The 11,302-nt window shown below is 44.3% G+C and overlaps 1 protein-coding gene across 1 annotated transcript; it reads right to left on the bottom strand.

Annotated features, from left to right (window-relative positions):
• Positions 1 to 1,738: 1,738 nt before the first annotated feature.
• LOC136665131 (baculoviral IAP repeat-containing protein 5.2-like) lies at positions 1,739 to 6,041 on the bottom strand. Its single transcript, XM_066642713.1, has 4 exons — positions 5,779 to 6,041; positions 4,908 to 5,017; positions 4,710 to 4,827; positions 1,739 to 2,718 (listed from the first exon to the last, which is right to left on the bottom strand). The coding sequence occupies exons 1-4, from the start codon at positions 5,884 to 5,886 to the stop codon at positions 2,629 to 2,631; spliced, it is 426 nt and encodes a 141-aa protein (XP_066498810.1). The 5' UTR covers positions 5,887 to 6,041; the 3' UTR covers positions 1,739 to 2,628.
• Between the last annotated feature and the right edge of the window lie 5,261 nt (positions 6,042 to 11,302).

An 11,302-nucleotide genomic window follows, 5' to 3' on the forward strand; every position in this document is an offset into this window, starting at 1 on the left:
TGCGTGGGTTTCCTCCGGGTGACTGTCCGTGAGGAGTGTGGTGTGTTCTCAGTGTCTGCGTGGGTTTCCTCCGGGTGACTGTCTGTGAGGAGTGTGGTGTGTTCTCTCTGTGTCTGCGTGGGTTTCCTCCGGGTGACTGTCCGTGAGGAGTGTGGTGTGTTCTCTCTGTGTCTGCGTGGGTTTCCTCCCCACTCCAAAAACAAACGGTAGGTGGATTGGAAACTCAAAAGTGTCTGTAGGTGTGTGTGTCGCCCTTTGAAGGACTGGCGCCCCCTCCAGGGTGTGTTCTCACCTTACGCCAAGTAATTCTGGATAGTGCTGTAAAAATGGACTGCTCTAGGGGGAGCCCCAGGAGCAAAAAACACAAATCTTACCGAGTGTTCCTTTAAATCTCACTATACCCACTACACAAGCTCCACAGCATGATTGATTTTCAGTGAGAAATTATTTCCAGAGACGAGATATAATGTCCACTTCCATATTAAATTGAGGAGTCAACGGACAAACAATGTAAATTCCAAAATCAGAGTTCAAAACAGATTCAAATGCACGGAAAAAGTGGGTCTCTTAATGATACAAACATTAACAGATGAACAGTAATTAAAGCTTCCCTTGTGGCAAGACATAATACTCTCGTTTCAGATGCAAAAACAAAGACAGCTGAACACCGTGGGTGTAAAAGAATGGACAGTTGTCAAAAACTAAATTGCAGAGAAAGTAAAAGTAACACAAAAAAAGATACTGCCGACTAAAAATAACCAAAATCTTATTATTGAATATCTATAATTGCATGGATTGTGTGAAACAAGTATAGAAAGTGCAACCAAATTCTAAGAATGAACTTCAGAGGTGTGTGGTGTGTTCTCTCTGTGTCTGCGTGGGTTTCCTCTGGGTGACTGTCTGTGAGGAGTGTGGTGTGTTCTCCCTGTGTCTGTGTGGGTTTCCTCTGGGTGACTGTGAGGAGTGTGGTGTGTTCTCTCTGTGTCTGCGTGGGTTTCCTCCGGTTGACTGTCTGTGAGGAGTGTGGTGTGTTCTCTCTGTGTCTGCGTGGGTTTTCTCCGGGTGACTGTCTGTGAGGAGTGTGGTGTGTTCTCTCTGTGTCTGCGTGGGTTTCCTCCGGGTGACTGTCTGTGAGGAGTGTGGTGTGTTCTCTCTGTGTCTGCGTGGGTTTCCTCCGGGTGACTGTCTGTGAGGAGTGTGGTGTGTTCTCTCTGTGTCTGCGTGGGTTTCCTCCGGGTGCTCTGGTGTCCTCCCACAGTCCAAAAACACATGTTGGTAGGTGGATTGGCGACTCAAAAGTGTCAATAGGTGTGAGTGACTGTGTGAGTGTATGTGTGTGTGTGTTGCCCTGTGAAGGACTGGCGCCCCCTCCAGGGTGTATTCCCGCCTTGCGCCCAATGATTCCAGGTAGGCTCTGGACCCACCGCAACCCTGAACTGGAGAAGGGTTACAGATAGTGAATGAATGAATATTTTAAAGCCTACCACTTTTTAAAGGCAAAGAATATGTTGTAATTGGACAGTACTCAGTGTTTTAACACGGGTAGCTGGAGTAGTTAGTGTGTATATAAAGATTTGGCCAGTTTTAGCGAATTCCTGCGGTTAATCAAAGTAACATGTCGCGGAATACTATTAAATAAGCTCAAAAACCCCTTCCCCAATCTCAATGGTCAGATTACTCATTTTCTGAAATGATGTACTTCATTAAACTGACAGCACTCACACAATGACCATAAAACACACCGGGCCCATAATCAAAGCTTTAATATTATCACAACATTCAAATAACAGACGATGACCAAAAGGCAAAGGATCCCTGTAAATCAAGGACCCCCCAAAAGAAAGTGGACATATAAGAAGTGCAAATCAATTCAAGTGGGAGCATGTGCTCATTAAACTGCTTTGAAGGAGATCCCATTAAACGCTGCCTGAAAACACATTAACTACTTTTGCAGCAACTGGGATGAAATAAGAGCAATGAAAAAGGACGTTTGGAGAAATGAACAGTGTGATGTCTGTGATGCTCTTCTGTGAACTGAAGGCCAAGGAAAATTACTGGTTGATGCAGAAAGTTCTCTAGGTGCCTGACAAGAGCCTCGGTACAATTTATCACAGAGGGTTCAGTCCTCATTCATAAGGAGCTCCATGGTGACGAATAGAAGCATCAGGTATTACAGCGCTTTTCCAATGCATGGTACCTACCCAGCTCTTCATACTCTGTATTTACTTGTTGTAATCCCCCCCTGCCCCGCCACTGTTCAAAGGAGCGTTTAAACCACGAGCCTCTCTGGCCAATCAGCGCTCGGCAGGGTTTACACATCACATTTAGTCCCTACCTGGCACGCTTGGAACCACACGCAGGCAAGTACTAAGAAATAACGACCGGTTCCAGGTAACAGCAGAGTCGAGAAGGCACCCTGCAGTGGAAAAGCACCATTAGAGACATTAGAGATGTGGATATAGAGCTCTAAAGAAACACTGTCAAAAGAGGAAAACCGTTTAGAGCAATCACTCTGGAAGGAGTGGCAATGAAATTAATAAAATATGTAAAATCATATTTCCTTGACAACAAATCCCAGCCTGAATGACAGGAGAAATGGTAAAACAACAGGGAAAAAAAAGAGACCCTCTATCCTTCCATAGCCTTTTTGATAATGTCACCTCGTCTTGATTTTGCAGCCTCCTTAAATTTCTCAATACCTTGGTTGCAGATCTTTTTCTGTAAAAGAAAACAAGATCAGAAGGAAACATCACAAAACTGCCAGAGAATTCTGTTAAACTCTATAAAAAAATAAGGATAGGTGGACATTCAAATTCAATTTCAGCTCACAGTGTATTTTTCACGAGCCGTATTTCAAATGGCTGCAAAACATGTTACGAATCCTAATTTCGCCTCATTCTGACTTCCAGAGGAGGGATAAAATATCCGGAAGGAGTGAACTGAAAATCCCAGTTAAAACCTGATGGAATCGCAGGTGTTCTTCCTGTAAAAATTTAATGAAGGCAACAATAGACGCTGATGATTAACTTGTCGTCACTTTCCCCATAAAAACTGCACCCTGCATGTGCCTGCGATGGTCAGTTCCCGCGGTCTCGAGTGTGGAGTCGAACACAAATTTTGCTGCAGAATCCTGGAGTGACTGATATCCACTTATTTTATTTATTTATTATAAACTTATTTTAAAAGATAACCCCATTACTTTCTTTTTTTTTTAACAGTAAACAGTTTTGTAAAGGTTTAATCAGAGTAAATGTTGTCATTACAGGGCTGGATCAATCATGCTTTAGAATTGTTATATTGCACATTATAGATCTGTTAGAAACGAAATAATTGTAAGGCTGTGTATATTTGAAATATGTAACAGTAACAGTGATGTGGACCCAGAACCAAACATTCATTCATTATCTGTAAGCCCTTATCCAGCTCAGGGTCGCAGTGGGTTCAGAGCCTACCTGGAATCACTGGGCGCAAGGCGGGAACACACCCTGGAGGGGGCGCCAGTCCTTCACAGGGGAACACAGACACATTCACTCACACCTACGGACACTTTTGAGTCACCAATCCACCTACCAATGTGTGTTTTTGGACTGTGGGAGGAGCACCCGGAGGAAACCCACGCAGAGAGGACACACCACACTCCTCACAGACAGTCACCTGGAGGAAACACACGCTGACACAGGGAGAACACACCACACTCCTCACAGACAGTCACCTGGAGGAAACCCACGCAGACACAGAGAGAACACACCACACTCCTCACAGACAGTCACCTGGAGGAAACCCACGCAGACACAGAGAGAACACACCACACTCCTCACAGACAGTCACCCGGAGGAAAACCACGCAGACACAGGGAGAACACACCACACTCCTCACAGACAGTCACCCGGAGGAAACCCACGCAGACATGGGGAGAACACACCACACTCCTTACAGACAGTCACCCAGAGGAAACCCATGCGGACACAGGGAGAACACACCACACTCCTCACAGACAGTCACCCGGAGGAAAACCATGCGGACACAGGGAGAACACACCACACTCCTCACAGACAGTCACCCGGAGGAAACCCACGCAGACACAGAGAGAACACACCACACTCCTCACAGACAGTCACCCGGAGGAAACCCACGCAGACACAGAGAGAACACACCACACTCCTTACAGACAGTCACCCAGAGGAAACCCATGCGGACACAGAGAGAACACACCACACTCCTCACAGACAGTCACCCGGAGGAAAACTAAATAATTGTGAACTAAGGAGACCAACTTCTGTCATTTTGAAAATGAAACGTTCCCCTGTTCTTGCTTTTCGGAGGATTTCAGCTGCTCAACAGCTCTGATTCTTTGCTCTAGCGTTTCTCACTTAAAAGTGCACCAATGTTTTTTCAGTGACAGCTCTTCACCAGTTTATCACTTTTTAGGGATCGTGTGAACTGTAATCCACACTCACGGGTTCTCAATAAGCCCTTACAAGCAAAACTAATAGGCCATTTGCATACTGCCAGCAAACATCTGCACAGCTGTCCCTCTTGAGACAACCTTGTGTAATTCTGAATGACAACCATGAGGACAACAGAATATCAATTACCCTTAACAGATGGTAATTAATTTGATATGGATTAAGCAAGTATAGCACACATACACAGCACAGTCAAACCAAACAGGCACACAACAGTGACTATCCAAAAAAAGGTTTACTCACGATATGGAACTTCTGCCTCTCTTTCTGCAGTTTAAATAGTTCTTCAGTTGTGAGCTCCTCCACAGACTTTTTGAGCATAATGAAGTGGCAAGTCGGAGAATGAGACTGGTGTTCCTTCCTGTCGGGAGAGAACGTCACATTCAGTATCCATGAATGACCGTTTCTCATTATGAAGGCTTAACCTGTTTACTAACTTACTCTGGATCATCCTGAGGTTCCCAGCCCTCCAGCTCTTTGAAGCAGAAGAAGCATTGGGCAACATCTGGACTGTTGTCACTGGGAGTGTGGATAAAACCAGCTTTGGCCATCTACAATTAACAAACAAAGAATATGGTATTCAGCAGTTTGACTCGGTGTACATCCCCCACTCCTCACACACACTTTCAATCATAGACAGGCCATTTTTAGGAAGACATACCATGAGGCTACACTCAGTCATTTATCGTATGCAGTGGACATACAATGGTAAGCAGATTTATAAATGACATACTTCATTGATTAAGCTTCATACACTTTAATTTAACGTGTATTAATTTGGGGGGTGGGGTCTCAGAACATGGGACAGAACTGAGGGACATAGCAAATGAATGTTCACCATAACAACATTCAACTAATAATATTTCCATGCAAACACACACTTTTATATTCGTTGAGACAGAGTGGTAAAAATAGTTTATTTTATACATAGACATTCCAGGATACTGTGGCTCAGGATTCATTTATTCTGTCATATATCCCTATGCACAGCAGGTGTCACTAGTGAGAACGATTCAATGAGGAATCGGGTAATGAATCGTTTGGCGAACCTTTGGGCGGGAACGCCCTATTGACGAGAGGTGAACACAGGACGCTAGGGGTTTCAGTATGATCCCTATTAGCGTTGACGTCAGTTACAACTGTATTAACGGAAAAATATGAACGCAACCCTCTGGCTAAAAGCCACATACTGCCTTATATATTACTGCGCAAAGACATTAAACTAGTAATAAAACAAAAATTACACATCCAACCGTCTACCGCCCCTCTTCTAACGTTAGTGAAGTTCAAATATAACGTTAATATTTCTCACATTCTCAGATGTACAGGCGCAGTCCTCATCAAACGGCCAGCCTGAAAAAGTGGCCAGTCTGCTCTGGTAAAAGTACATTCTTAAACAATCTTCTTTTGAGAGCTCCATTGAGGGGAAAATTTGTGTTTAAAATAATGTAGCCACTCAGTAACTGGAGAAAGAAAGTAAATACACCGAAGGAAAAAAAACTCTTCACCGTTCGCCTTATTTTCAGCAACAGACTGCCTTCAGTTTGAATTCACCCAGCCCCGCCCACACGTCCTCTCATTGGTGGAGACCCGTGACATCATCACGCACAACCGCTCTTTCGCATAGAGGTCTGTTTTTTTGTGAATAAACTATAGTTCAATAAAAGTATTTGAATAAAGGAATAATAATAATAATAATAATAATCCCAGACAGCGAGCATATATCGGCCCACTTGTGTAAAAAACCTGTCACACCACTGACTGTAGACCACTGCTTGTCCACCATCGAACCACTCAGATTACTGTCCTGTACCGGATATAACTCATTTTTAATTTCACAAAGACTTTTATTCTGGAAAACAAACTAATACAAATATTACCAACAACTATGAGAGACATAATAATGAGTAAAAGCCTCATATAAAATAATTAAATGTTAAAAATGTTGACACTGTGCTGGAATAAAATTATTTACTAATATCATTTCTAAAGAATAACAAAAGAACCTAATGAATGAAACATTAGTAAATTGGACTGTGAATAGAAAAGTGCTAAAATGTAGCATTTTGCCTAAAATTCTGTGGTCCACCGTCTCCTTTCTAAGAGGGGAGTGGCTCCCATTGTTGTAGTTGTTTTTGTTTATGTAAGAGTATTTTTTATTAAATGTTTTTTGTGTGAAGTGGCCCTGCCACCATCTCTTTGTATCTGTGTGTTGTTGGTGACCTCAGGGGCAGTGGTGTTTGGCATGCATTGGGCAAAATGCCATGTTCACATTTCATGATGTTTAAGATTTTATTTTTGGGTGTTTCTGAAATCATAATCATAAGCAGTGGCGGACTCAGACTGTTTGAAGGGAAGGGACAAAAAAAAGAAGCACCTAGTGTATGACACGGGGCACCCACTAGTGCACCACAACCTATGATGTAATGATAAGGGCATGTTTTAAGGCACATTATCAAATGTTCTTGCCCATAATTTATAGCAAGAAACGGCACCAAAGAGGGCACTCGTTTATTTACAGTATGAAGGGCAGCCAATAGGCATTTTTCCATCATGGGGCACCCACCAATGATCGCAAGTAACAGTTACATTACAAGTCATTACATTTCACTTGAGGGCTTTGCAGAATGCCAAGGGGCTGTAGGTGATATCCTTGCCTCACAGCTCGAAGGTTCTGCGATCTTGGGTTCAATCTCCCCCTCGGTTCACGCTCTGTGTTATCAGCGTCTGTGTGGGTTTATTCTGGGTGATCCGGTTCCCTCTCAAGTTTGCAAAACCCAAGTGTACAAACTTGCCCACAGATGTGAGTGTGGTGCCCTCTGATGGACTGATGGTCTCTCCATGGTGTGTTCCTGCCTTACACACAATGATTTCAGCCCAGACCCACTGGGACCCAGATCAGGACGATGCAGTTATGGAAGATTAATGAGAATATGTGAACTAAATAACATGTTTAAATAACATTTAATTTTATAATTCCTTCATTTATTAATTTGCTGTAATCGCTTTATCCGCTTTGGGCTCGCAATGGAATCTTACCTGGGGAACATTTCTCAAATAATCCTCTTAATTTCAGTAGAATCTCTCCATCCATCTAATGCATTACACTCCAATTCCCAAAATAGAGCTCTTCTATGTCGCATTAGTGTAGATAAAGGAGAGTGAAGCAAATGGAGGATATACTAGGCCCTGTCTAATGTGCACTATGTTGGAGCCTCTTCAAACGTGCATTCAAAAAATACAGGGCATTTAAGCAGTATGTTTCACACATTTCAAACGTAAATGAGCAATTCTTACCCAGGGAGTTGTAGAGCGTTAGCTATAGGAGCTAAAAGCCCACCCAGGCATCAACATCAAGGTCTGTATTGATCTCTCACTCCGTTTCATGTTTCCAGTTACAAGCAACAGCCAAAGTGTGGACAAGTTTCTCAAACACCATTTTTTAAAAATGATTGATTCTTTAATAAAGTAGTAAATCTCCAATCTCACACACAATGACTCTAACCTGGGAGGGTGAGAGCAAGCACATGCTTCCTCCATGACATGTGAACCCAACACATTTCTGCAAAATCATTGAGCAGTTTATCTGCAGATATGTCATGTAAGCTAGCAGACACCTGGATTGACTAGCACTGTGCTTGTTTATGATGGCGCACCATCACCCCCGATAACCACCCAGAGACATGGCAAATTGTGCTTACTTGGTCTACCAGCCGCTGAGGGCCATGGGTTTAATAGTCAATCTCTGGATGATAGGTCCAACCTTTTCATTCAGACTGAAAATGATATATAAAGAAAGAGGTATAACAGTGATTGGCTAGTACATAGATTGGATAATAGGTATGCTAGCTAAGGCAAAATGTTTCAGATCTGATTTTGTCAGCTAAAGTAACTGAACAGGGCGGCACGGTGGCACAGCAGGAAGTGTCGCAGTCACACAGCTCCAGGGACCTGGAGGTTGTGGGTTCGGGTTTCCGGGTGACTGTTTTGTTTGGAGTGTGGTGTGTTCTCCCTGTGTCTGCGTGGGCTTCCTCCGGGTGACTGTCTGTGAAGAGTGTGGTGTGTTCTCCCTGTGTCCGCGTGGGCTTCCTCCGGGTGACTGTCTGTGAGGTGTGTGGTGTGTTCTCCCTGTGTCTGCGTGGGCTTCCTCCGGGTGACTGTCTGTGAGGAGTGTGGTGTGTTCTCCCTGTGTCCGCGTGGGTTTCCTCCGGGTGACTGTCTGTGAGGAGTTGGTGTGTTCTCCCCGTGTCTGCGTGGGTTTCCTCCGGGTGCTCCAGTTTCCTCCCACAGTCCAAAAACACACGTTGGTAGATGGATTGGTGACTCAAAAGTGTCCGTAGGTGTAAGTGTGTCTGTGTTGCCCTGTGAAGGACTGGCGCCCCCTCCAGGGTGTATTCTCGCCTTGCGCCCAATGATTCCAGGTAGGCTCTGGACCCACCGCGACCCTGAGCTGGATAAGGGTTACAGATAATGAATGAAATAACTGAACATTTGGTATGTAACAAAGCACATTCATTTTAGCCATAGTTGATTTAGCTACTATGCTAGCTCACACGAAGACATGCTATGAGAACATGTATATTTACACTTATATAGCACCTTTCTAGATACCCAAACTGCTTTACAATTAGCTCTCAGTCAACACACACTGGCGAGAAGCCGCAGCCAAACTCTCAGAGAACTGCATTGAGCACAAGGCGAAAGTAGCCTCCTTTTTTTCCATTTCATCATTTTGTTATGGAACTATTCCTTTATTTAATTGTGTGTATGCATCAATACTCACACTAAACTTTGCTGGTCTTTTCCTTGAAGTTCTGAGCCTTATTCCTGTGTCACTTTTCTGCATTCCCTCCTCATCTATTGTCATAAGACCACAGTCATGTGCAGATATCGACAGTTGTATTAAAACGTCACGGCTGGGCAGGGAAGACGAGGAGGCGGACGGTCACGCGAAGAATGTATTTAACAAAACAAGTAGGACAGACGGGAAACAGTCATGAACCAGGGTAGACATGGGGGAAACTGAGAGACACAGACAACAAACACATCCCCACAGACAAGACGAGACAAGAGTGCTGCAAACAAAGAAACAAATGAGGAACACCTGGAAACACTAATGAGACAGAGGTGGGGCTAGGACGGAGACATAACAAAAACAGAGCCATGGGCTAAAGAAGCACATGGTGGGGGAAGAGACATGACAGCACAGGGCAAGGGCATGACATAAACAGAGTTGATTTTTGCATAAAATCTATCTTATAAAGTAGATCTAATAATGGATACAGAAATACGACATACTGCATGTGGTACTGCATCACATCACTGTTGCCTATAATATTACATTCATTTTCACAGGAATACAATGGAGAAACCCAAAGATGAACCATACAGCAATGACTGCATCTTATGTCCTACAAGGAACGAAATAAGGCAGGATTCAAGAAGTTCAATCACCGTGGCCAGCTGATACAAGACTATTATTGCAGCTCAATATTCACTGCATGTTTGTATGAGGTGGAAGAACATTGTGTTCCCTCTGTTTTCATGTATGTGCGTGAACATCAACTGATTTATGCATTTAAAGGTCAGTAAGGGCAAGAATATTGGTGAGAGTTGATGTATGTACACAATGGGTGATGAATCCCACAATGGTGGAGGTGTCAGGAAATCGAAAACATGGCCAAATGTTGGTAGACACCTGCTCATCCCACATTCAGTAAATACATTAAGTAAGGATTTACACACATTTATTTAAGGGTTTACAGCATTCAGCCAAATGTTAGATCAGTTCTGGATCACGAATGCCTCTCCACCTCATCTCAAATGTATTGAATGGTACTTGATCAGTCCAGAGAATGCAGCTGCACTGCTCTGCAGCCCAGGGGGCTTTAATTCCTCTAAATGATGCTTGGCACTGAGCATTGTGATCCTGAACTGAACATTCCACATCTGTACCTGATTTCACTAATGTCCATGTGGCTCAGAGAAGTGAAATCAATACAGTGTTCTGGTGTACGTCTTATTTATATTATTATTACCCCTGGTTTAATAAGAAATGCTACATGGCAAATATATACAACCTTTTGGACAGATGTTGTACGTTATATTCATACATACAGCGAAAGAGTCAGGCATGGGAGAAAATAAACTGACTGAGCATCCCCATCTGTCCTCAGCAGACGCACACTCACAGCTACGGGCAATTTAGAGAGACCAATCAACCTAACGTGCATGTCTTTGGATTGTGGGAGGAAACCGGCGTAACCGGAGGAAACCCACGCAGACACAGGGAGAACACACCACACTCCTCACAGACAGTCACCCAGAGGAAGCCCACGCAGACACAGAGAGAACACACCACACTCCTCACAGACAGTCACCCGGAGGAAACCCACGCAGACACAGGGAGAACACACCACACTCCTCACAGACAGTCACCCGGAGGAAACCCACGCAGAAACAGGGAGAACACACCACACTCCTCACAGACAGTCACCCGGAGGAAACCCACGCAGACACAGGGAGAACACACCACACTCCTCACAGACAGTCACCCGGAGGAAACCCACGCAGACACAGGGAGAACACACCACACTCCTCACAGACAGTCACCCGGAGGAAACCCACGCAGACACAGGGAGAACACACCACACTCCTCACAGACAGTCACCCGGAGGAAACCCACGCAGACACTGGGAGAACACACCACACTCCTCACAGACAGTCACCCGGAGGAAACCCACGCAGACACAGGGAGAACACACCACACTCCTCACAGACAGTCACCCGGAGGGAACCCACGCAGACACAGGGAGAACACACCACACTCCTCACAG

This window comes from Hoplias malabaricus, chromosome 13 (genome assembly GCF_029633855.1).
Source record: "Hoplias malabaricus isolate fHopMal1 chromosome 13, fHopMal1.hap1, whole genome shotgun sequence".
Lineage (NCBI taxonomy): Eukaryota > Metazoa > Chordata > Actinopteri > Characiformes > Erythrinidae > Hoplias > Hoplias malabaricus.